The sequence below is a fragment of the Nycticebus coucang genome, chromosome 2 (genome assembly GCF_027406575.1).
Source record: "Nycticebus coucang isolate mNycCou1 chromosome 2, mNycCou1.pri, whole genome shotgun sequence".
In the NCBI taxonomy this organism is placed as follows: Eukaryota; Metazoa; Chordata; class Mammalia; order Primates; family Lorisidae; genus Nycticebus; species Nycticebus coucang.
The window spans coordinates 51,672,625-51,698,676 of record NC_069781.1 but is presented as its reverse complement, the minus strand read 5'-3'; the positions used below and the strand labels follow the sequence as shown (position 1 = coordinate 51,698,676).

Genomic DNA, 26,052 nt, shown 5'->3' with positions numbered 1-26,052 from the left:
CGAGGAAACCAGCCTTAGTATAGTAAAACAATAGTTTTTAATGCCAGATGCATATAAGAATCACATTGAAAGTTGACAAAACTACCCTTGCCAAGACCCCAACCCAGAGCAGTATTAGATCAAGTGAGGATCGGTGGCAATGAGGCTGAAGTACATTTTTAAAGCTCCCAGATGATTTTAATGTGCAATATTAAGACAATTCTGAGAACACTCTAAAAGGCAGCGAAGAAGTTTGGTCTTGATTTACTATATAAAAAGTTCTCAAGTAATAAAGTAACTAAATTTCCATACTCTTATTATTAGATAAAGGTTTTGACAAATTTAAAAAATCTAAACAAATGAAAAGGAAATGAAAAAACACATACCAGTAAATGGATCCACTCCAGCTGTAATAGTTCCCAAACTTGTAGAACTTGGTACATAACGACCAGCACCTATAATGCAATAATATTCTTAGTAAACAAAATTAACTGCAGATTATGAAGTTCATACTACTTTTCCTTTGCCTAGAATAACTTCTTTCCATTATGAGGCACACTTCAGAAGGGCATCTTTACATACAGAATAAATGCGCAATAAATTTAATACAGAAAAATAATTAGACCAGTGTCTAGGCATCTAATAAGTGACCAATAAATGCAAGCTAAAAAAGTAATTTTTAAACTACAAAGTAAACATTAGATGCCTTACATATTAAATTACAGAAATTCAAAAAACTAGAAAAACGTATAAGTGGACTGGGAGAAAAGGTTCCAGAATAAAATGTGAACACTATTCTACTGAATAAAGGGCCACAACTAGCTAGCATATCAGACAATCAGAAAAGACTTAGGTAACAGTAAAAAATACTGTGACAACAGCCCCTTCACTTTGACATAATACTTAGGGCCATCTTAGTGAAAATACAATGCAGGAAGCATGTAAAGAAGTGTGGAGAGGGCGGCACCTGTGGCTCAGTCGGTAGGGTGCCAGCCCCATATACCCAGGGTGGCGGGTTCGAACCTGGCCCCGGCCGAACTGCAACAACAACAAAAAAATAGCCGGGTGTTGTGGCGGGTGCCTGTAGTCCCAGCTACTTGGGAGGCTGAGGCAAGAGAATCGCTAAAGCCCAGGAGTTGGAGGTTGCTGTGAGCTGTGTGATGCCATGGCACTCTACCTAGGGCCATAAAGTGAGACTCTGTCTCTACTAAAAAAAAAGAAGTGTGGAGAAATCAGTAAGATTTAGAGATGTTCAGAGCCCTGGATCAATCAGCCTTTGTGGGAAGAGGCTACTTGTTCCAGCCTCTTTGAGTTTATAATCTGGGAATTGGTATAACCAGTGCAATACATACAGAAAAAGAAACAGAAGTAAAAAGAAAAAAAAAATTATTAAAAGTAAATAATATCAATTAAGGAAAAACAGAATAAGTGAAATATCTGAGTTTTAACTATACTGCTAGGCTAAGCATGTTCTATGCATATACTCACTAAAGTGTTAAGTAGATACCATTGTGATTAATATTTTAGAATAGAAAAGTTGAATAACTTGCTCAAGGCATTAAGCTATTAGGGCAAACTGTAGTATTACACTCTTCTAAATATGGTTTTCTGACCACCGGAAGAGTGGGGAAATATTTGGGGGCCAGATGGGGAAATATTTTGGCCCTAGTGCTACAGACGAAGTTGAAGGAACAACATCGAGAACAGTAACTAATATATACTGAAGGCTTAAATATACTCCAGGAAATGGTAGACACTTTACATGTATTATGCCATTTACTTTTCATATCTCAATATGGCAGATGCTATTATTTATTTTTTTATAAAAGTGTAGTTCAGTTATCCTAATACCATAATTCTCTAGGACAGTGAGTATGCCATTTTTTCTTATCTACATATTCACTGCTTCTTCTGAATTACTGACATTGTGCAACAGTGAAACATGCTCTTATTACAATGGCCTCAGTTTTCTTGATTTTGTTGGTATTGGTTGAAGTTTGGTACGTTCTTTCTGTTTCAGAAGAAAGCTGCCAATGAGATTTGGGTTCTCTATTGGTATATATTTCAAGGCATCACTGTTCTTGAACTGCCAATAAATAGAAAGTCATCATCTTCTCTATCTACTCTTCAGATGCTGTCTACCACTTCCTTAACTACCACTGTAATATCACAGCATTTACCTTGATAGTTGATTATTTTAGTATACTGATTATATATGCAAAGGGTGCAACCAATTCATTCATAGGAAGCTCACTGATAACAATTCACAACTTCATGACACTGAACTAAGATTGTGTATTTGTACAATCTGTGGCGGAGAGATTATACATCTTACAGTTGTCATCTTACCATACTAAGTCTGCAAGGCCAGTGAATACCTAATGGCTATGAATCTCTTCCCTGGGTATACAGTCGAGAAACTCTGGCTAAAGATCCAACGACAGCATCATAAAAGATACCAAAAGTCCTTTTGAAAACAGAGACTTCTTCAAGTTAATTAAAGTCTGGGAATTTTTTTTCCAGTAGTGTTCATGCTGAGGCATGTATATCTTGGTAAATAAATTCACCTTGAAGAGACACACCAATACTTCGAGGGCTTCAAGAAGGCCATTAATAACTTAAGGTTAGGAAGACTAATCCTGGGGAGCTGGATGGAATGCTTCCTTTCAGGCTAAGTCAAAATGCCTGGGCAGACTTCTTGATTACACTGCTCCATCCAGTATCAGAGACTCGCATGGCTCCTTGTCTGCTTGTGACTGGTAGCATCTCTCCAATGATAGGACTCATGCTGTGTCTTGGTTGGTGGGTTCCCCTATTATCTAATTTCACAAATAAAAAAATAGGCTCAGACAAGTTAAGTAATGTCCATCTTCTCATAGCAAGTAAATGCTACCAGACTTTGAACCAAGGTTTGTCTGACTCTAAAACTTACGTTCTTAACTACTCTGCTCTCTCGGTGGAAAGGACCACTGGAAAAGTGATGAGTTCCAATAAAATGCCATTTAAAAGTTATGAAGAAATCTATAAAATTACTCTGGGAAAAGGCAAAATTAGAAGTTAAAGAAAAGTAGACCCATCAAAATTGGAAATACAGATAAGGGAATTGTGAGACTGGATGGCATATCCAAAATGTAAGGCCACATAATGCAAAGTGCTATGTATTTAGTGAAGAAAGATATATTAGTAAACTGTATCTCACCTGTAAAAGGATCTGCTGTAGGCAGTGTGTTAGAAGATCCTGAAGAGCCTGGAACATACCGACCACCACCTGTACATGCAAAACAAAAGCTGAAGCACATCAAAATTTTGAATTTTAAAAACAGCACAATGCTCACGTTAGGACCTATGCTTGGAGAAAAGAAGATCTTTTTCCTTTTTTTGTTAAGAACAAGTATATGGAGGGTTAGATCATCTATAATTCAGTAGTGACTTCTATTATATGAATGGGCAAGGAGAGGAGCTAATTTAGAAAAGGAGAAGAGGAGCTAATTTAGAAACATGGAGGATCTGTGAGAGAAGAAAAGGAAGATCTATATAAGGATTTGAGAAAGGAGAAGTATGGGGTTCTTGTAACAAAGAACACTAGCATATGAAAAATGAGCATCAGAAATGACAAGAGGCATACATTACCAATAAAGTGCCTATTTTAAAATTTTATTTAGAGTTGACTCATACCTAAGATAAGGTCCTGTAGCTCTATTACCAGGATACAGAACTCAGAGTAATACTACCAAAATTATAAGGCACTTCCTAGGAGCTAGAATTCAGAGTAAGACCACTAGGATTACAATTCATAGGCTGGAATGAGCACCTAACACGTTTTATACCATTGTAGATACTATACACTGTGTTACTAACAACTATCTTAAAATGAACAATGTGGAATAAAAATTGCATATGAACAAAATCCACCACAGTTGAGTCCTAGATTTGATGCACAACTAACCGCTTTAGCTTCATGTGAAGAAAGAATTTGTATTTACTAAATTTCACTAAAACATATATTTTTAAAAAGAAAACCGATATAAAGGAACTTACAAGTTTCTTTCATTGTGTGTGGGTGTGCCCTCAGTAGAATGCTATGGCATCATAGCTCACCGCAACTTCAAACACATGGGCTCAAGGGATTCTCTTGCCTCAGCCTCTCAAGTAGCTGGGACTACAGGCACCCGCCACAATGCCCAGCTATTTTTAGAGGCAGGGTCTTGCCCTAGCTCAGGCTGGTCTTGAACCTGTGAGCTCAGCAAACCACTCACCTTGGCCTCCCAGAGTGCTAGGATTACAGGTGTGAGCCACTGCATCCATCCTGTCCTTTCTTGTTATTTCAAATCATTGAATTAAAATTTCTTAACTTTATATAGTTTAGCTGTATTTTTGAAAAAGAACAATTTGTAATGATTTCTAAAAAAAATACAAAATTACTACATAATTTGAGGCTTTAAAAGGTGAATATTAAGTAAAAATTTGCTGTAGATGTTGGTTTTTATTTTAATAGCTAATTACAACAGGTGTCTCATCAAAAAAATAAATCAACCAACACTGAAAGAAGTAAACCTCCATAGTTGATCACTTCCCTATACTAACGACCTCAAGTTGACCTAATTTTCATAGAACATACATGCACCATATGTATATATCAATACAGTAGGCCCAGTTCCTTATGTTGACCACCTCTGTATGTTGAAGAGTTTGCTACAGTAACTTGGGCAGTCTACTTAAAGGGGTTCTGCCGGCGGCACCTGTGGCTCAGTGAGTAGGGCGCTGGCCCCATATACGGAATGTGGTGGGTTCGAACCTGGCCCCAGCCAAACTGCTACAGGGGTTCTGCTGTTACTTAAACCTTCATACAAACCCTAACTTACCTGTAAAAGGATCTGAAAAACTGGTGTTCCCAAGTCCCAACATTTGACCTTTTGTGTTATCAATAATAAATTTAGCCACTTGATCCAGAAACATAGGATTCAAATCATTCTTCTGCAGGAAGTTGTATGCAGTTAACCAGGGATCATCACTGATATTGTATGGCAATTTATATGATGGTCCACCTTCATTTACATCAATTGAGAAAACATAATCAAATTCCTACAACAGTAATATAAAAAGGAGATAAATGATTACTAATTTATCTGTTCCTATATATTAAGGACACATATAACAAAGATGTCATATGTGCTTTATTTTAATACTTATATAGTACTGGAACTTTCTCCGGAATATATATAATGCTAAAACTTTTGGCAGATAAAGATTAATAGCAATCATCAGCACATGCTGCAAGATTAGTATTTCATTGAGGGGATGAGAGTGAGGATAGAGGATAGATTATGACTGTTAATTTTAGGGCCAAAGGAAAGTTTCCAACTGGTTGATCTCAAGGCCAAAGTCTCAGGTGTTTCCCACCTCACCAAAACATGCTGGCATTATAACCCTGTTCCTGCAGGATCCATCAGGTCTTGTCAAGTTACACATAGCTAGGCATGAAGCATTAGAGGAAAGGTGGCGCAGAAGCTCCTAATCTAAAATAGTTGGGAAAAACATATGTATTTGAGAGCTATTACAAGACAGCTAAGTGCTAATTTGTCTATCAAATACAGTTCTAGCACAATTTTTTTTTAAATCTGTCATAAGATACGGAAAAAAAGATAATCTCCCCATAATAAAGTATTTTTAAATGTCAAAATACCAAAGAAAACTTTATCATGATAGGGAAAAGGAAACCTTTAATTTACCTAATGATTTAAGACAATGGTAATTAGAAAGTAGAAGCTGACATACTTTCCCTTCATATAAAACTTTTCCAGAGGTTTGCTGATTAGCACCAGATGAGCCAACAACATCACCGATTTTTATCCACCTCCCTTCACTAACACTCCACTGATAGGCTTCGACTTTCTCTCCATCTCTGATTAGACGAGTCTGTCCTTCTCTAATACCTTAAAACAAAAATGTTAAGAATCAAAGGTAGAATGGCAGAATAAACACAGATGTCAAAAACATTTAAAAAGAAAATTCTTAACATTAAAACTTACATATAAAATATATATTTTTGTTTAAAAGAAAATATTATTAAACAAGATTTTAAAATATATTACTAGAAAGCGGCCAAAAGAAAATAATGGTGAAAAAGGAAATTTTATTAGACAAAGTTAACAAAATATGATTCTACTAGGAGATAACTAGCCCATCAAAAATAAAACAAGTTTTATTACTGCTTATCTCCATCTATTACACTTCATTTCAGTAGATGGCTCTCCATTTTTCCAGTGGCTCAGATCAAAATGTAGAGAAGTTTGATAACTGTTTCTCTCAACCTCACAGCCAACCCTTCAGAAACTTCCAGCTCATTCTTTAAAATATATCTATAAAATCATCTTCTCAACATCTCAATTACTATCCCTTGGAACAAGTAACATCATTCCTCAGATACACTGTTCCATGGGCTCCTACACCTGCTCCCTGCTGTTGGCCCCCCTACAATGTATATTCAATCCAGTATCTACTGGAATTTTTCCAAAATTTAAATAGGCCCTGACACTCCTATTTAAAACCCCTTGATTAACTATTTTTTTTTTTTTGCAGTTTTTGGCCAGGGCTGGGTTTGAACTCCCCATCTCCGGCATATGGGGCCAGTGCCTTATTCCTTTGAGCCACAGGCACCGCCCCCCCCGCACCCTTCTCCCCCTGCCCCCCCCCCCCCCCCACACACACACACATTGACTTTTAATCTCACTCTCAGTAGAAGCCAGAATCCTTGGAGTGGTGTACAAGGTCTCATATAAACTGCCCCCACTATCCTCTAAGACCTTACCTTCTATGATTCTTCCCCTCCCCTCATTACTCTACTGTAGCCACAGTCTTTGCACTGGCTCTTTATTCTGTGTACAACACTCTCCACACAGATGTTGGCAAGATTTGTTCCTATGCCTTCTTAAGGACTTTGTTTGAAAGCCACCTTCTCAAAAAGACCTCAAGGGGTAGAAACAGTGAGCCAGCTGTCCTCCAGCTTCATGTTCCTCTTTCATAGGGTAGAGCTATAGCTGTCTAGCCAGAGACACTGTTCAGCTCTCTTGGGTCTTGTGATCCCATAATGTCAAATGACTGAATAATGGCTAGTAGAATCTGGGTGAAATGTGATATATGTCAGTTCTGGCCTAGTCCATCATCCTATAATCTCCCCTATTACCCTGTGCCAATCTGTTGCAACTTGTTATAGGTGAAGTATAGAAGAAAATCCAGCTTCACACAAATACATAGTTGAAAAAGAGAGGATCAGTTAAATAGACTTTCAGACAAAGTGGATATTCTAAAAGAACAAGATTTTTAAAGGTTAAAATGAGGACTCTGAAACCACAGCAATGAATTTTTCATGCTTGGTTACATAAAAATCCAATGGTCTACCTTATAGTTTGTAACATCCTTTATAAGTTTGTAACATCTAAAATTTCATTTTCACTTAAAAGCTTAAATTTCCCCATTGGCAACAAATAACATGCTCATTTAAAAAATAAAAATGAAAAATAAATAAATAGGGCAGCGCCTATGGCTCAGTTGGTAAGGTGCCGGCCCCATATACCGAGGGTGGTGGGTTCAAACCCGGCCCCGGCTGAACTGCAACCAAAACATAGCTGGGCATTGTGGCGGGCACCTGTAGTCCCAGCTACTCGGGAGGCTGAAGCAAGAGAATCGCTTAAGCCCAGGAGTTGGAGGTTGCTGTGAGCTGTGTGAGGCCACGGCACTCTACCGAGGGCCATAAAGTGAGATGAGACTCTGTCTCTACAAAAAAAAGAAAAATGAATAAATAAAAAATAAAAATGTGTACCAAATATCCAAGCCTAAATAACCATAATTATTCTTTCAAATAAAAATGGCACACCAGCGGTGCATCTTACAAGGGTATATGTGAAACTTGGTAAACGGTCTGTGAAGCTAATGAATGATGCCCCATGATCATATCAATGTACGCAGCTATGATTTAATAAAAAAAAAAGAAAAAAAAAATGGCATGCCATGATAAGAAAGCTAGTTCAGCCTGCAACTCCGATGACTGCCTAAGTGCTTTTCTTTGCAACGCCATGGTATTTTGGTGTGCTTTATGTTCACTTTAAATTGTTACCCAGAACATTAAAATAGATAGGTACTTAAGGGTCAAGATATAAGAAAGGTAATTTTCAATGCTGTAACAAGGGTCATTCTCAAGGACAAATGAGTTATTCTTTCTTTTGAACTACCATGCCAGTGAAGAACGCAGTAACTACACCAATAGTTTGGTGCCCCTGCCTTGATTTGTGTAGGAAGGAACCAGTGGTTTTTACCCACCATTGCTTTTGAACTGTCAGTACAAACAACACAGTAAAAAAATAAAATAAAACCAAAAAACATTTAGTATTGTACAATTAGATTTGGAGGTCAAGGTAGGACAATCACTGGAGGCCAGAAGCTCAAGACTGGCCTAGCAAACATAGTGAGACCCCATCTCTAAAACAATTTTTTTTACAAAGTTAGCTGGGTGCAGTGTGTGCCTATAGCCCTAGCCACTCAGAAAGCTAAGGTAGGAGTTCAAGGCTGGCAATGCACTATGATTCTGTCACTGTACTCCAGCCTGGGTGAAAGAACATGACTTTGCCAAATAAAAAAAAATAATAAAACAAACAAATAAATAAATTTAACTTAATTTAAATAATAAATAAAATACAACTGGTTTTGATTCGAAACAGACTTCAGAATCCTCAGAGGTCTAAGACTCAAGCTTTGAGAAGCACTGGTATAATGGGCAACAGATATATGCAACATAAGACATCATTTGAGATGACTACTGTCCTCTGATTTAAATCTAAAATAATCTCCAACTCATTATATAGATAATGCTTTATCTAAACTCATTTTTATATTTAGTCTACACAGCTCCTCTATATCAGCCAAAAAATAGTAAATGTGTGATTTCTGAGTATCAACTATGGATAAGCAAAGTGCTAGAAGATTTTTTTTTTTTTTTAAAGTTCTGTTTATGGGAAGCTTAGCTCAAAGACTGAACTATGAGGCAGAAGCAAGAAGAACATTGTTTCTCCCAGGGATTCTGTATAATAAAAATTCTCAAAAATCACTATATGGCAATGAAAACAACACCAAGACACCAACAAAACAAAGTTTTTCCCTTAACAAACTTAATTAGTCCTAAAGGCAAATATGGTGGCATTTTCCACTACTACATACACTGAAGTATTTACCAGGTTCATTCAGATGTTCCTTCCCAGGAAGCTGCTCAGCATTAATGTCTCCTAAATCACCAGTTTTGGAATCAATGGTTGCCTGAGAGAGCTCTTTTTCAAAAGCCTTGATCTCTTCAGCACTTGCCATTCTATCTTCTGATTCCGTAAACACTCTAATAATACCATCACTATAAAGAAAAACAAATTTTTTTGATTTTTAAAAGTTATTGCCTTGGGCGGCGCCTGTGGCTCAACGGGTAGGGTGCCGGTCCCATATGCCGGAGGTGGCGGGTTCAAGCCCAGCCCCGGCCAAAAATAAAAAAAAATAAAAAAAAAAAAATAAAAAAAAAAAAATAAAAGTTATTGCCTTAGGGCATTAACATTATACCTGAATAATCCAAAGCAAAAATAATCTGTATTTATGAATATAAAAAACCTTACTACGTATACTGCTGAGTATAGAACTACACTGCCTTCAACATACACTACTCTCTCTTATGTCAATTACTTAAGGGAAAAGTAATTGACATAAGAGAGAGTAGTGTATGTTGAAAGCAGTAAGTACTTTACTTACTGTTAAACACATAAAAGTATATATTTAATACACTTAAATTTCAAATTAAATATTTTATCATCATAAAAATCTAGAGATACAGTAAGACCTCTAACATCAATTTTATATAGGTCTCATGGTACAGAGAAAGGGAGTATGCTGGTTTACTTTATAATAGAGACTCAAAGACCCAATACAAGGCTTTTGCAGCTGTTTGGTAGAGGAACATGGTCTTCCTTTATGCTGGTGAGAATTAGTAATGTAATCTGCTGAGCCTTGATAACAATCCTCAACCTCTATTCTCAGGTAATTTCTTCATTTCCATGATTTCTCAATTCTACATTTTGAGATAGGAGAGGCAAGTTAGCCACTTTCAACTTTATTAATCCTTCCTAATTGTACAGAAAACCTGTTTCTTAACCTTCCACTAACATCAATTTCTTTCAATTGGATCATTTTTCTTCAACATTAAATATGCTGGGGGGGTGGGGGCAGAGAAGTAAGCCATCAAATCCTGCCCCAGGCAAAACATAAAACACTTCTGCTTTATTAGACCTTCTGTCCTTTAAAACTGTCATCTTTTTCGTCTTGCCTTCAATCCCAGAGAAGTCTATAATCTTTTCCTTCATCTCTCTGCTCACACAACTCTATCTCCTCATTTTCTGCCAAAATGTGGTATTGGAAGAGTCACTAATAACATTGCCCAAATCACATCAAAATGCTTTTCTAATTTTCCATTCCTTGACTCCTCAAACACTTTTTGAAAATGTCCCTCCAAAAACTCTCCTTTTCCATCTCCCTGAATTTCAACATTGGATTCCTTTGTTGGCTTCTTTTTGTCTATTTATGATATTTCACAAGATTCAGTTCTTAGTCTTTGTTATTCATCTCTATTTCCTCCTCAGAGAAAGGTGTTCTATGGTTTGCTTTTGGCAGTTTTGTGGAAATCTTTATCTTAGTCTCTGTTCTTACAGGCTCTAGTAGCTGCCCATGAGCCACTGGCATTGAGTGTGTCTCACTCCCACTCAGACCTTAGAAAGTCAAAAGCCACTCAGTAAACCAATTCTCCCATTTCCCCACTTAAATTAATAGGGACTGTGAATCACCAAAAGTTTAAAGATTTATCCTTTTCTTTCATCCCTTTCTTGATCATTTTTCTTCTGAATTACCTTATTTACTTTTATCTACCATCTATTAGTTGTGTGAGGCCAATGTTTTACAATTTCACACCCCTACCACTATAGGTGCTTTCTAAATTACTTTCCTATCCAATGTTACCACTATGTTATTAAGTATGAAATATCTGATTTCCTTAAGTACTAAGCCCAGTTGATACCACTGACATTTCACTTTGACACTCTTGTTTCATTTTTATTGTGAAGTTATATCCTCATTCTTTCAAATCCATGTTTTTGCCTGTGATTTTCAAAAATTTTTAAAGCAATTTTTGTGAAACCACAGATAAGTCAAAAATTAATGTTATTTTTTAATATGAGCTCTGTCATGGAACCAATGTAGCCCTGACGGCTCATAATATTAATGAAGTGTTTGAGAAGAATGTGGCTAATGAACCCACAGTACATCAATGGTTTGAGAAATTCCAATCTCGTGATTTTAATATGCATGGTGAGCCACATGGACAACCTGAGACCAGGTGAATAATGATAAGCTAAAAGCTGTAATGAATGCAAATCCATCGCAACCTATACATGAATTAACAACAAGGTTTGATGTTACTACTCCAACAATATCAGACAATTTGAAACAATCTGCAAAGTAAAGAGCTGGATAGATGCGTTCTATGTGAATTAAACAGGTGTCAGGAAAGAAATCATCTTGAAGCTTGGCTTACTTTGCTGTCATTACACAAAGGTGAACCATTTCTACACTTTTTTTTTCTACACTATGTTATATGTAATGAAAAATGGATCCTTTTTGATAATTGCAAGCATTTGGCACAATGGCTGGATAAAGATGAAATGCAAAATGTAGTCAGAAACTCAATATCAAACATCAAAAAAAGCAAATGGTGTGTTTTGTGGTCCAGTGCTGGTGTTATCCACTGCAGCTTAATGAAACCTGGAAAACCGATCATAACAGATGTCTACTGCAGCCAAATGGATGACATGAAGATGCTTGTGATCAAGCAGCTGAGATAAAGAAAGGCCAATACTCTTGCAAGACAATGCTGTCACGCAAACAACACTGTTCAAACTATAGAAGTTGGACGTGGAAACTCTTTGTCATCCACTGTATTCACCAGACCTTGCACTGACTACCACTTCTTCCAGGTTTTGGACCAACTTCTTGACAAGAAAAATATTCAATTCTTAATAAGTTGTGGAAAACACCTTTCAGAATTTCATCGCCACTCACTCTTCAGGTTTCTTCACTGCAGGCATAAACAAGCCACCATTAAAACTGTGTTGATAGTTTAGGTACATACTTTGGTTAACTGTAATACTTCTTGTTTGAGATATAACAAACTAAACTTTTGATTTAAAATCAGACATTTCATATTTAATGACTTAATAAATCCAACCTACATATTTAATAATTCACCAATTTTCCTTATTTCTTGCTTAAGAGCTACAACCCCTTGACCCCAAGCAACAAATCTAAAACATGGCTGGCATTCAAAATCCTCCGTGGTTAGGCTCCACTGTACTTACTGTTCCTCATTCCCCAGCATAAGTCCTCCAAACCATTTCCTTCATTCCCATGAAGAAATTTACACTGTTTCCTTTGATAGAAAAATCGTCATTTCCTTTCTTATTATCATCTATAATCCAATTCAAATTTTTTCTTGTCCAGAAAGTTTTCCCACATCAATCTCTTCCTTCTTTAATTTCCTTTGCACTCAATGTCTTCACTACACAACTTACAGTACAATAATGGTATAATAACACATCATATATCACCGGTGTAAAATCTGTTACCCTTACTATTATTTTGTTTAGTAATAGAAATGTGCATAGTCTCCCAATTCACTTGAAATTCCTTATGGCTTATCTCTCTAGTCTTTTATACCTACCAAAGGCCCAGACACATAAACAGTATTTACTTATTATCTAGAACATAAATACCTTGCACCAACCACAATGTCACCATTGTCTAGGACACAGCAACACCATATAGACTGAGCTGGAAGTCGAATTGTTTGAGCACATTCTCCATGTTTCCAGATTCTCAGAGATCTGTCTTCTGCTGTTGTCACAAAATCTAAAATTAATGAACACAAGACAAGTTAGTTTGAATATAAAAATTAAGTATATTTATACACATCATCTTTCTAGATAGATATACGGACTTTTAAGCCAAAAGGTTTAGTTTTAAATTTTATATATTTGTCACATATATTATATATAACTACAAAAATCAAATCTGTTTTTTTTTTTTGGCCGGGGCCGGGTTTGAACCCGTCACCTCCGGCATATGGAACCGGCACCCTACTCACTGAGCCACAGGCGCCGCCCCAAAAATCAAATCTTTAAATTTATTTCACATCTACATCACATACCATGTGCCAATAAATACAAAGCCTATCTTTTTTTTTTATTTATTTTTTCTTTTGTAGAGACAGAGTCTCACTTTATGGCCCTCGGTAGAGTGCCGTGGCCTCACACAGCTCACAGCAACCTCCAACTCCTAGGCTTAAGTGATTCTCTTGCCTCAGCCTCCCGAGTAGCTGGGACTACAGGCGCCCACCACAATGCCCGGCTACAAAGCCTATCTTTAGATACCTAGAATGTGACATCAGAAATATAAAAATGGCCATACAAGTTTCTCCGTTAGGAAAAAAATACCTATGCAATAAAGTCACAGATAGTAATGTGATTTAAGTAATTAGTCCTCCTCTATCTCAAGAATGGGATGAGATAATGCTCAGTACAAACTTTTAAATATGTAGCACAAGATAATCTTACCTTTACAATTTGGAAAGACAGATATGCTATAAATATAATTTGTATGTCCATAAAATACTTCAAGACATTCGCCAGTGATTTGCCACCTTCTAATACTAGCATCATTTGCACAAGAAAGAAACTCTGTTTCACTCAAAATTGCCAAACCTCTTACACAGTCTTCATGCCCTGCATTAAAAAAAAAAAGAATCATACATTAAAGAAAATGGATCATGTGGTTGATAGCTCTATATATTTTACCAACAATATAAAATGTATCAGTGAATAGTCAAAACTGATCTTCAAGTTAAAGAAAAAAAAATTTTTTTTTTTTTGAGATGGATTCTCACTCAAGTCTTAGGTCCTAGGTCTGTCTAAGGTCTGTCACCTTAGGTAGAATGCCCTGGCATCCTAGCTCACAGCAACCTCAAACTAAACAATCCTCTTGCCTCAGCCTCCCAAGTAGCTGGGACTATAGGTGCCCACCACAAGGCCTAACCATTGTTTTTTTGAGACAAGGTCTCACTCTTGCTCAGATTGGTCTCAAATCTCAAACTCCTGACCTCAGGCAATTCACTCACCTCAGCCTCCCAGAGTGCTAGAATTACAGATGTAATCAACTGTACCCAGCCTCTTTTATTTTTTTCCTGTAAAAATCCTGATAACCAAAATTTGTATTTTATTTTAGCAATATTTTCTAGCACTATTCTTGGGAAGTTATTTTATACTCAACCTATCTTCTCCAAATTGTTTCCTAAACCTTAAAGAAATAATATTTTGACCCCAACAATTCTTCATTTTCACTTGGCAAATTTTCAGTTTTTCTTCCCTAATAACAAGAGTTAATTCATAATGCACACAATATTCAAATAAAACAGAAATAAATAACAAAGTAAATATCCTATAAATATAAGAACAAAATTCTATAGCTTGTGATCTAATGAAGATCAAAAGTCAAAACTTTCTCATGCTCAGTATCTGTTGATTTAGATTAGCTTTCACAGATTAATAATGACTTGATGCATGTACAGTAAATATTGAAGCAGAAATAAAGGGATGCTTAGTTATAACTCATTATCCATTTTCCATCAGCAGATACTATTATCTACACAAAGAGATTTTTTGCATATTATCCAGGATGGCAGCAACTTCTAAGATGAAAATAAAAAGAGAAAAAGCAACAATAAAAATTCACACAAAAGGCTCAGTGCCCATAGCACACAATGGTTACAGCATCAGCCACATAACACTGAGGCTGGTGGGTTCGTACCCAGCCCAGGCCAGCTAAACAACAATGACAACTGCAACAAAAAATAGAGGGCTGTTGTGGCGGGAGCCTGTAAGTCCCAGCTACTTGGGAGGCTAAGGCAAAAGAATCGCTTAAGCCCAAGAGTTTGAGGTTGTTGTGAGCTGTGACGCCAGGGCACTCTGCCAAGGGCGACATAGTGACTCAGTGTCAAAAAAAAAAAAAAAAAAAAAAAGTTCACACAAATCCTAGGCCAGGCGCAGTGGCTTACGCCTGTAATCCCAGCACTTTGGGAGGCCGAGGTGGGCGCTCACCTGAACTCACAAGTTCCAGACCAGCCTGAGCTAAAGCGACACCCCATCTCTAAAATAGCTGGGAGTTGTAGCGGGTGCCTGTAGTCCCAGCTACTAGGGAGGCTGAGGCAAGAGAATCGCTTGAGCCCAAGAGTACAGGTTGCTGTGAGCTATGACACCAGCAAATTCTACCGAGAGTGACAAAGTGAGATTGTCTCAAAAAAAAAAAAAAAAAAATTTCACACAAAAATGTAAGTACCACACAAATAAATCAGTGATATTAGTATCAGCAGATGCATCAGTGTAGGCCTTATGCTGGCCCAGAGTCAGTAGGTTTATGCTAGAAAGTTTTAGACTGAATGTGTAAAAATGACAACCAAAAATATAACTGCATACCAAAAATTACATATATATAATATATGGAAGAATATACACATATTATAGCTTATCAGACAGCTGGTTTACACCCAGTTGTTTTATGTTTTATTAGTGTACACCTAGTTGTTTTATGAAGGTCTCACTATATCTTCTAAAAACATTAAATACTACCCTGTTTCCCCGAAAATAAGACAGTGTCTTATACTAAGGTGTGCTCCCAAAGATGTGCTAGGTCTTATTTTCAGGGGACGTCTTATCTTTCCTGTGAGTAGGTCTTATTTTCGGGGAAACAGGGTAAGAGGAAAATTTCATTCACCCAAGTTAAGGGGCTCAAATACTAACTAATGCTTTTCAAATAACATTTTCAAGCTTCCAAACTTTTCAGAAAAAATTCTCTGAATAAATCAGAAGCAATGACATTATAAAAGTTGTCTACCCTGATATTACCTGAAAATGTCCTCTCACATCTTCCAGCCTTCCACAGTTTAATAGTCTTATCTGCTGATCCTGTCAACATTAAGCCCTGCTCAGGTAAGATCTTTACTGCCCATACTGCAGCTGTATGACCCTATAAGTAAAATGGGTTATCAATTTAAGTCTCAACAAAATTGTTAAATTTAATTATTATCTAGAACATTCACATAGTACCGTACCTGCAAGGTCATCATGCATTTGTCATTTAGCCAGACTTTAGCAGTAGTGTCCCATGAGCCACTAAGTAATGTCCCAAATTTTCCCGATGAAAGACTACAAACTACAGGAAAAAAATCATTAGTGAACATACTGTCATAGAAAAAACGTTCAATCTTCCAAGTTATTAAAGCATTGCAATTTTAGCAACACTTCATGAAGTGACAGTCTCAGCTAATTAAGGCTTAACTGAGTGGAGAAGCAGAAACATGCAGTGGTCAAGAGAAAACTCTAGGGTGGGTGTAGGGGCTCATGCCTGTAATCCAGCACTCTGGGAGGCCAAGACAGGTGGACTGCTTGAGCTCATGAGACCACCCTGAATGAGTGAGACCCTGTCTCTAAAATTAGCTGGACATTGTGGCAGGTGCCTATAGTCTCAGCTAGTTGGGAGGCTGAGGCAAGAGGATAGCTTGAGCCCAAGAATATGAGGCTGCTGGGAGCCAGGATGCCGGGGCACTCTACCAGGGACATCAAAGTAAGACTTTGTCTAAAAAAAAAAAGACAGCAGACTCTGGTCCCAGACTGCATGAGTACAAGGTCTAGCTATGTTACTTACAAGCTATGTGATCACAGAGATATTCCTAGTCTATAATAAGAAAATAGGGTCTTGGTGTGTGCCACAACTTTTGGGGACAAGACACGATTGTAAAAGGGACTTTACCTAATAAATGCAATCAGTGTAACCTGGTTTCTTGTACCCTCAATGAATCCCCAACAATAAAAAAAAAAAAAAAGAAAAGAAAATAGGACTAAGAAACTATAATAAGATAATGCAAATAATTTTGAAATGCTGCTTAATAGATATTTAGGGTCATTTTCATTAAAATGACCAAAAAACGAGTCAAATTCAACAGTCAATAGTAATGAAATGGTTAATTATCTTATTATCTCTTAATATAAAATTATGCAGGCTAAAAATTATAAATATAAAAAATTATCTTAGGAAAGGAAGAATATCCCACAGAGTCAAAGCAAAGCCATTAAGAAACCATGACTGGGAATGTCTTTCCCAAGACCAAACTAACACAAAAATCTCTCTATTCTCAAAGTAGGGTTTCCTTACAATAGTCACTCATTTGGATTTCCAAATGGCTATAGATAAGAAACTGCTATCTTATACCATTTCCTTTCCTGAATGGTAGTGTTTGCTTTCACTGTCCCATTCCTTTTCATAATTGTACTCTGGGTATGGATAACAGGTAACTTGTGTTTTTAGCCTATAGATCTCTGAATGTAAGAGGAACCATACCTGGACCTGATACAGAAACACTTATGCATCACACCTCCCTGATTTGTACTATACCAAGCATCATCCAGCAATTCTTAACATTGAGAGTAACTGAATGAGACCTTTGGATTGTTTGATAAAGCCCAATAACTGGTAACTAGAAGGCACATAATACAGTAGCTCTCTTTTTTCAGACACACAGGAGGATGGTACTTTGCCTTCTCTCTATTTGAAGTTTGGTATAGCCATGATTCTTACATTAGTCAGTAGAGGAAATGGTAGCTAGCACTTTCAGGCACATTCATGTAAAAGCCAGTGTGTTATTAACCGTGTTGCCCTTTCAGTGACACAACAACTACAAGCTCATATAGAGAAAAATCCCCCATCAAAATGGGTCCCTGAGAAAATGTGATAAGGAAAGGTACCTTACTAATTTATGATGAACATGTAGGACAAATGAGAAATACATTTCTATTATGGATTGAACTCTCAGAATCATTTGTTACTGTACCATAACTTAGTCTACTGTGACACACATTATATGTTAATGAAAAAAAATTGGGGGGGGGCAGTGCCTGTGGCTTAAAGGAGTAGGGCGCTGGTCCCATATGCCGGAGCCGGAGGTGACGGGTTCAAACCCAGCCCTGGCCAAAAACTGCAAAAAAAAAAAAAAAAAAAGAATTTACAAGCAATAAACATTTCATGGGCCTTCTGCAACATAAGCAAAAAATTAACTGTAGTTACATAGAAAACTATGAAAATGAGGAAAAAGGGCATCATTGACTTTAGAAAAAATAATTTTTTGCTTTGATAAGAATACAACCAAAAAACCATGTATACCTTAATTAACATTATCCTTATTAATTACTAATTTTGTCCCAGAATTTTCTTGGGGGGGGAAGGAGCAAGGTTTTGCTCTGTTGCCCAGAGTGGAGTACAGTGGCATGACCATAGCTCAAGGCAGCCTTAAACTCCTAGGCTCATGCTATCCTCCTACCTTCCCACTTCTGCTTTCTAAACAGCGAAGACTACAGATCCTCACCACTGCTGGCTAAGGTGTTCTTTAATTTTTAAAAATTTTTAAAAATGTTTAGTTTTTTAAAATTTCTAAAAATTTAAAAAACCTAGCTAAAGTTTTTTTTTTTAATTTCTTATAGAGATAGGGTCTCGGCTATGTTGCCAAAATTAATCTCAGAACTTCCATAGTCAGGCAATCCTTTAGCCTCGGCCTCCCAAAGTTCTGTGACTACAGGAATAAGTCACCACACCCAGCCTGTTACAGAAACATTTTAAGTGTCTTTCACAACTATATGCAATATAATAAGATAAAAATATAAAAATAAGTGGAAAAGAAAGCAGGACAAAAGAAAAAAAGAATAGCATGTAAAATGTGTAATGTAAACCCACATGGTAACCAAAAAGTTGACATGAAAAGATCTATACAGAAAAATGCTAGGGATTAAATGCAGAAACGATGGTACAATTAGAGTATAATCATTTTGCAAATTTTAATGAAATACTGGATATAGGTAGTAATTATCTCAATAGATGCTAAAAATTACCATCATATAAAAGGTTGATGGGAACTTTATTATGAATGGCTGGTACACTTGAACCCACTGATCAATCTTAATACCACAAAAAGATATGTGTTTCTTAATTCTTAATGTGATATAACAGAAAGTACACGACCTAGAAAAATTCAAAATTTGAATATAAATTTTATAAGCTTCTATGTCAAGCTAACAGCTTATAAGGAATCCAGGTATCTGAAGAACATGTTTAGGGAAACAATAAGGCTTTCATCAGCAAAATTCAGATTGTGTGAAATGCCATAGGTAAAATATTCTTGTTTCAAATACTAAGAGTAAAAAAGGAAAGGAACTCATAGACTGAAAGACTTGTGGACTTTGGGTCACAATTCAAACAAACTATAAAATAAAAAGATTTATGAGACAACTGAATAAATTAGAGCATTCACTGGATAGCTGGTAATAAGAAATCAGTTTTTGTTCTGTTTTAGGTGGAATAATATTACGGTTATTCTTTCTTAGAAAAAATCTTTTAGAGGAAGGGTCAGCAAACTGATGCTTGTGGCCACCTATTTTTATAAACCTCACAAAGAATTCTTTGTACATTTTAAATGGTTGAGAAAAAATAATCAAAAGAATATTTCTTGACTTATGAAAATTATATGAAATTCAAATTTCAGCATTAACAAACAAAAATTTACTGAAACAAAGACATGCTCATTCATTTACTCATTGTCTATGGCTGCTTTTGCACTGTAATAACAGAGTAGTTATACTAGCAACCACATGGCCTGAAAGTCCTAAAATAGTTACTATGTGATCCTTTAAGAGAAAATGTTTGTCAACTCCTGTTTAGAGCTACATATTGAAATACATTATTTACAAATGAAGTATTAGGAATTTCCTTTAAAATAATATAGGAGGGGGAGAAGATGAAACAAAATAGGCCATATATTGGATAATCTTTGAAGATTAAATACTTGAGTATAAGGGATTATATTATTCTATTATATACGTTTATTCAATAACTCATTATAAAATATTGTCTCCACTTTTATATACATTTAAAGATTTCTATAGCAAAAATTTAAAAATCTGTTACCACTCTGAAGATTTTACACACACCAACACATATACACACATGCAAATATCTTACAAATTTTTTTTTTTTTTTTGGTTTTTGGCCGGGGCTGGGTTTGAACCCGCCACCTCCGGCATATGGGACCGGCGCCCTACTCCTTGAGCCACAGGTGCCGCCCTATCTTACAAATTTTTAAAGGAATTAAGTTTAAACTATTTATGGAACATGCCCCCGACTATTCCAGACATATTTTAAAATGTACACATCCCACACCATTAATTAAGTAGGTCATAACATAGAGCTATTAAGCCACATACAAATTTAGAATTATCACAGAATGAGGAATATATACAGATCACAGAAAATGATACTGAAAAATATTAAATACTTTTCAATAATGATACTAAAGGCCTTCTGGGTCTTCAATTTGTTGCATAAATACAGATACAATATCCAAAAGATAAAGAAGTACTTTTAGTTTTCATGAGTAAATGAGTTCATTACACAAAACAGTTGAAAACCAAAATCATGAAGTATATTAAAATTATACAGTCTCATCCTTTTATATCTGAACAGCATTTCAATCTTCACGGATGACTGTAACTTGTAACAGAGAATTTCCAGAACTAAGATGATCCAAAAAGGTTTCCACTTTTGGGCCACAGGCACAGGTAAAACAAAGTAATAAAAACTTGGGAAAATAGATATATACTTTCAAAGAGATGAAAGTTCTTCAAGTAGAAAAACACCAAAGTGCAATAATACTCACCAGTATTTTTGTGACCTTTTAGAATATAAAGTGGCACTGGACTGTCCAGGGAAAAAATGCAAATATTGTGGTCATTTCCTCCAGTGGCAATAAGTCCATGAGGATACATGTCACTTGAGGGTAGGATGCATACACAAGACACAAAATTGGAGTGGCCACTCATACAGTGCATTTCAGTAAAGCCCCTGTTAGCACTGGAAAGACAAGATAAATTAACAGAGACATTTTTGTACCCTGACTGAGCCTAGAACATAAAACACCAAAGCACTCATTTTTATTTAGTGTCTAGGTTAAACTTTACACACTATTTTAAATAAAACATTAAAGAGCTAATTTACATGAACCACTAGAAAGCATTACATCTGATTAGGAAAAGTTTGATTAGTGTTTCATTAATAAGTGTAATAATTAACAGAAAGAACAAGGAAGGAAAGGGAGGGAAACAAATATCACAAACAAATATCTCATTTTCCATCTTCATTTCTACTGTCAGTGGTAATAACCCTAAGAAATCCCTGGTGAAATGAAACATACATGCAGTTAAGATAATGGGATGAACTATCAATAAGTCACAAACATAGTGAGAACATTTTCACACTAGAAAGCATTAACTTAATGCCCATTAGTAATGAGAATATCAATCATCCTCAGTATGCATAAATGGAACTCAGGGATATATAAATGCTTACTCTCAGGGAACACTAAATTAATAATTGCTTTGGTATTAGAATGATTATCAATATGTTAAACACATCAATCACTTAGCATCACTCCCTTATTTAAACAAGTCAAACAACATATTATGATTTAAGTTAGCTTCTGAGAGGGAGTTATATCCCTCACTCAAGCTAAAACAAGGAGTTCACAATCTAGTTGAAGGAGATAAGGTAAGATAAGAGCATATAAAAAGATCAGACTCCCAGATAAAGACTGCACATAGTCACCTATTTTCACTCCCTTCCCAAACCCCACTAAAACAAAAAAGTTATGGCTTTTAATAAATATATAAATCCACGAGGCCAGAGAAAATGGAAAAAAAAAAAGAATTAAGAACACAAATTTGACAACTAAAAACTGACAAAAAGGGTAGGAAAAGGCTTAGCAGACCAGAGAAAAATTGAATTCTAAGTAGACAGCAGGGCAAGTAGAGAACAAATTTGCCAATAAATTCCCCAAAGGCTCAAGAACTAGAGAGGATTCTGGGAAGATGGCAGAGTAGAAGCACCAGAATCAGTCCACTAGCAGAATCTGTCTGATGTAACTATTTCAGAACTCTAGAGTCATCAGAAAGCTTGCAACTTCCAAGGGAAGGCCTGGACTGTAAACTGAGGTTAATTTCTATCAATTTCATCTCTTTGCACAGTAGTAGTTACCACCCCTAAGCTCAGGGCAGGCAGTCATGCACAATACTACTGTAACAACTTGCTCTTAGTTGCAGGAGTACGCAAAAAGGATCCTGTCCTACAAATATCAGGGGTCTGTTCTCTAATCACTGATTACTAATCGCTGGCTCTGATCACAGAAGTGCAAAGAGGCAGTTGTTTATTGTTTTGTTTTGTTTTGTTTTTGTTTTTTGAGACAGAGTCTCACTCTGTTGCCCTGGCTAGAGTGCTGTGGCACCATAGACTCACGGCAACTTCAAACTCTTGGGTTTGAACAATCCTCTTGCTTCGGCCTCCTGAGTAGTTGAGACTATAGGTGCCTGTCACAATGCCCAGCTAGTTTTTCTATTTTTATTTATTTTATTTTTTTATTAAGTCATAAATACATAAATTGTGTATAATTAATGCATTTATGAGGTATAATGTGCTGATTTTATATACAATTTGGAATGCTTACATCAAACTGGTTAACATAGCCTTCACCACACTTACTTATTGTGTTAAGACATTTATACTCTATACTTAATTGATTTGACATGTGCCCTTGTAATATGCACCATAGGTGTGGTCCCACCGTTTACCCTCCCTCCATCCAATCTCTCCCCTCCCCTCTCATCCCCCTCCTCCTCCCTCCTTCATCCTGGGCTACAGTTGTGTTTTATCTTTGATATTAAAGTGTGGGTGATTATAAATTGGTTTCATAATAGCACTGAGTACATTGGATACTTTTTTTTCACATTCTTCAGATACTTTATTAAGAATGTGTTCCAGCTGCATCCATGTAAACATAAAAGAGATAAAGTCTCCATCTTTTTTAAGGCTGCATAATATTCCATGGTGTGTGTGTGTGTGTATACACCATAATTTATTAATCTATTCATGGGTCGATGGGCACTTGTGCTTCTTCCATGACTTGGCAATTAAGAATTGAGCTGCAATGAGTAATCTGGTGCAAACATCTTTGTTGTAAGGTGATTTTTGGTCTTTTGGATATAGACCTGGTAGAGGAACTGCAGGATTAAATGGCAGGTCTACTTTTAGATCCCTAAGTGTTCTCCAAACTTCTTTCCAAAAGGAATGTATTAGCCTGCATTCCCACCAGCAGTGCAGAAGTGTTCCCTTTTCTCCACATTCATGCCAACATCTGTTGTTTTGGGATTTTGTGATGTGGGCTACTCTTACTGGCGTTAGATGGTATCTCAGAGTAGTTTTGGTTTGCATTTCTCTGATGATTAAAGATAATGAGCATTTTTTCATGTGTCTATAGGACATGTGCCTGTCTTCTTCAGAGAAGCTTCTCTTCAAGTCTCTTGCCCACAATGAAATGGGATCACTTGTTCTTATTAATAAGTTTGAGTTCTCTGTGGATTACGGTTATCAAACCCCTGTCAGAAACATAACCTGCAAATATATTCTCCCATTCTGAGGGCTATCTTCTTGCTTTATTTACTGTGTTTGTGGCTGTGCAGAAGCTTTTTAGTTTGATCAGATCCCAGTAATGTATATTTGGTGTTGCGTCAATTGCTGGGGGGGGGGGGCTCCTCATAAAATATTCTCCTAGTCCAATTTCTTCAAGTATTTCCCCTGAACATTCCAAGAATCTTTTTTTTTTTTTTTTTTTTTTTTGGCCGGGGCTGGGTGTGAACCCGCCACCTCCGGCATATGGGACCGGCGCCCTACCCGCTGAGCCACAGGTGCCGCCCCATTCCAAGAATCTTTATAGTTTCGTGTCTTCAAGTTTAAATCTTTTGTCCAGTGAGAGTCAATTTTTGTTAATGGTGAAAGGTGTGGGTCCAGTTTCAGTCTTCTAAAGGTTGCCAGCCAGTTCACCCAGCACCATTTATGAAATACAGACTCTTTCCCCCAATTTATGTTTTTGATAGGCTTATCAAATATCAAAAATCAGGACACTTGTGCTAGACTGTTTATTGCAGCTCAATTTACAATCGCCAAAATGTGGAAACAGCCTAAATGCCCACCAACCCAGGAATGGATTAACAAGCTGTGGTATATGTATACCATGGAATACTATTCAGCCATTAAAAAAAATGGAGACTTTATATCCTTCGTATTAACCTGGATGGAAGTGGAAGACATTATTCTTAGTAAAAGTATCACAAGAATGGAGAATCATGAATCCTATGTACTCAATTTTGATATGAGGACAATTAATGACAATTAAGGTTATGGGGGCAGGGAGGAAAAGCAGAAAGAGGGACAGAGGGAGGGGGGTGGGGCCTTGGTGTGTGTCACACTTTATGGGGGCAAGACATGATTGCAAGAGGGACTTTACCTAACAAATGCAATCAGTGTAACCTGGCTTATTGTACCCTCAATGAATCCCCAACAATGAAAAAAAAAGAAAGGCTAAAAGAATCTTGCAAGGTGAAATGAAAGGACTCTAGACAGTAATCCAAAGCCATATGAAGAAATAAAAACCTCGATAATAAGAAAAATCTAGTAATATCATAACAATGGTTTATAACTCTGCTTTTTTTTTTAACATGATTTAGGAAAGTAATACCTCTAAAAAAAAAGTCTAAAAAGTAGTGTTACTGTAACTTTGGTTTGTAATTTCACATTTTGTTTTCTACATAATTTATAAAACTAATGCATTTAAAATATTTATGTTTGGGGGCACAGAGTATATAAAGATATTATTTTGTGATATCAATTACTGAAAGAGATACTATAATTTCATTACGGAGTTTTTGTATATTAACTAAAGTTAAACATATATATTCACATTAGAGTGTTACAATTTTAGGATGTGAAATGTAATCCTAATGGTATTAAGGATTACATTTGTGGTAAATATAATCCACAAAGAAAAATAGCTATAGGATATACACAAAAGGAAATTAGAAAGGAATTTAAACATTTCACTGCAAAAAGTCAACTAAACACAAAAGAAGACACTAATGCAGAAAATGAGGAACAAAAAGTTCATATAGAAAACAAATTGCAAAATAGTATCAGTGATTACTTTAAATGTAAATAGATTAAACTCTCCAATTAAAGAGATTGGCAAAATGTAAAAACATAATCCAACTATGTGCTGTCTACAAAAGACTCACTTTAGATCCAAAGACATTCCATTAAAATACCAACCAAAAGGGCGGCGCCTGTGGCTCAGTCGGTAAGGTGCCGGCCCCATATACGGAGGGTGGCGGGTTCAAACCCTGGCCCTGCCAAACTGCAACCAAAAAATAGCCAGGCGTCGTGGTAAGCGCCTGTAGTCCCAGCTACTCAGGAGGCTGAGGCAAGAGAATCGCTTAAGCCCAAGAGTTGGAGGTTGCTGTGAGCTGTGTGAGGCCACGGCACTCTACCAAGGGCCATAAAGTGAGACTCTGTCTCTACAAAAAAAAAAAAAAAAAAAATACTAAGCAAAAGAGAGCAAGTGTACCTATGTATCAAACAAAATAAACTTGAGGAACAGTGAACTGGCCCCCTTGTTTAAAAAGTTTGAGGACCCCTGCGACAGATCAGTCCAATGAAATGGTCCTACTAGCTAACCCTATAGTAAAGCTCATAGACAGCAAGCCCCACCCAAGTGGCACAGAGCTTCTGAGGAGCTTTTTTCCATTCTTAATACTGAACACAGAATGAAGATTACCAGACATCTGGGGAAAGCCTCCAGCATGAATATAGTGACCAAAACAAATAGAAGAAAAACCAATTTTAAGAAAAAAGACTATTAAGGAGAAAATAATTCAAAAATTATTTTTTTAATTATTATCATCCTTATGGATATAAGAGAAAATATTGCAATAATGAAACAAAGAAATAATTTCTCAAAAAGTCAAGGCA

At 36.4% G+C, this 26,052-nt stretch overlaps 2 protein-coding genes across 4 annotated transcripts in view; one reads left to right on the top strand and one right to left on the bottom strand.

Moving 5' to 3' along the window:
- IFT74 (intraflagellar transport 74) overlaps positions 1–26,052 on the top strand; it is a 164,128-nt gene that overhangs the window by 23,663 nt on the left and 114,413 nt on the right. The window lies entirely within an intron of this gene.
- The window catches only part of PLAA (phospholipase A2 activating protein), a 40,213-nt gene that overhangs the window by 8,725 nt on the left and 5,436 nt on the right, over positions 1–26,052 (bottom strand). For all 3 annotated transcript variants that reach the window (XM_053571090.1, XM_053571097.1, XM_053571108.1), the window contains 10 exons: positions 20,861–21,054; positions 16,214–16,314; positions 16,008–16,128; positions 13,665–13,832; positions 12,825–12,960; positions 9,204–9,373; positions 5,755–5,912; positions 4,842–5,061; positions 3,179–3,247; positions 366–434 (listed from right to left, as the gene is read on the bottom strand). In XM_053571090.1, coding sequence (XP_053427065.1) covers positions 366–434; positions 3,179–3,247; positions 4,842–5,061; positions 5,755–5,912; positions 9,204–9,373; positions 12,825–12,960; positions 13,665–13,832; positions 16,008–16,128; positions 16,214–16,314; positions 20,861–21,054 — 1,406 coding nt within the window. The remainder of the gene's footprint in view (positions 1–365; positions 435–3,178; positions 3,248–4,841; positions 5,062–5,754; positions 5,913–9,203; positions 9,374–12,824; positions 12,961–13,664; positions 13,833–16,007; positions 16,129–16,213; positions 16,315–20,860; positions 21,055–26,052) is intronic.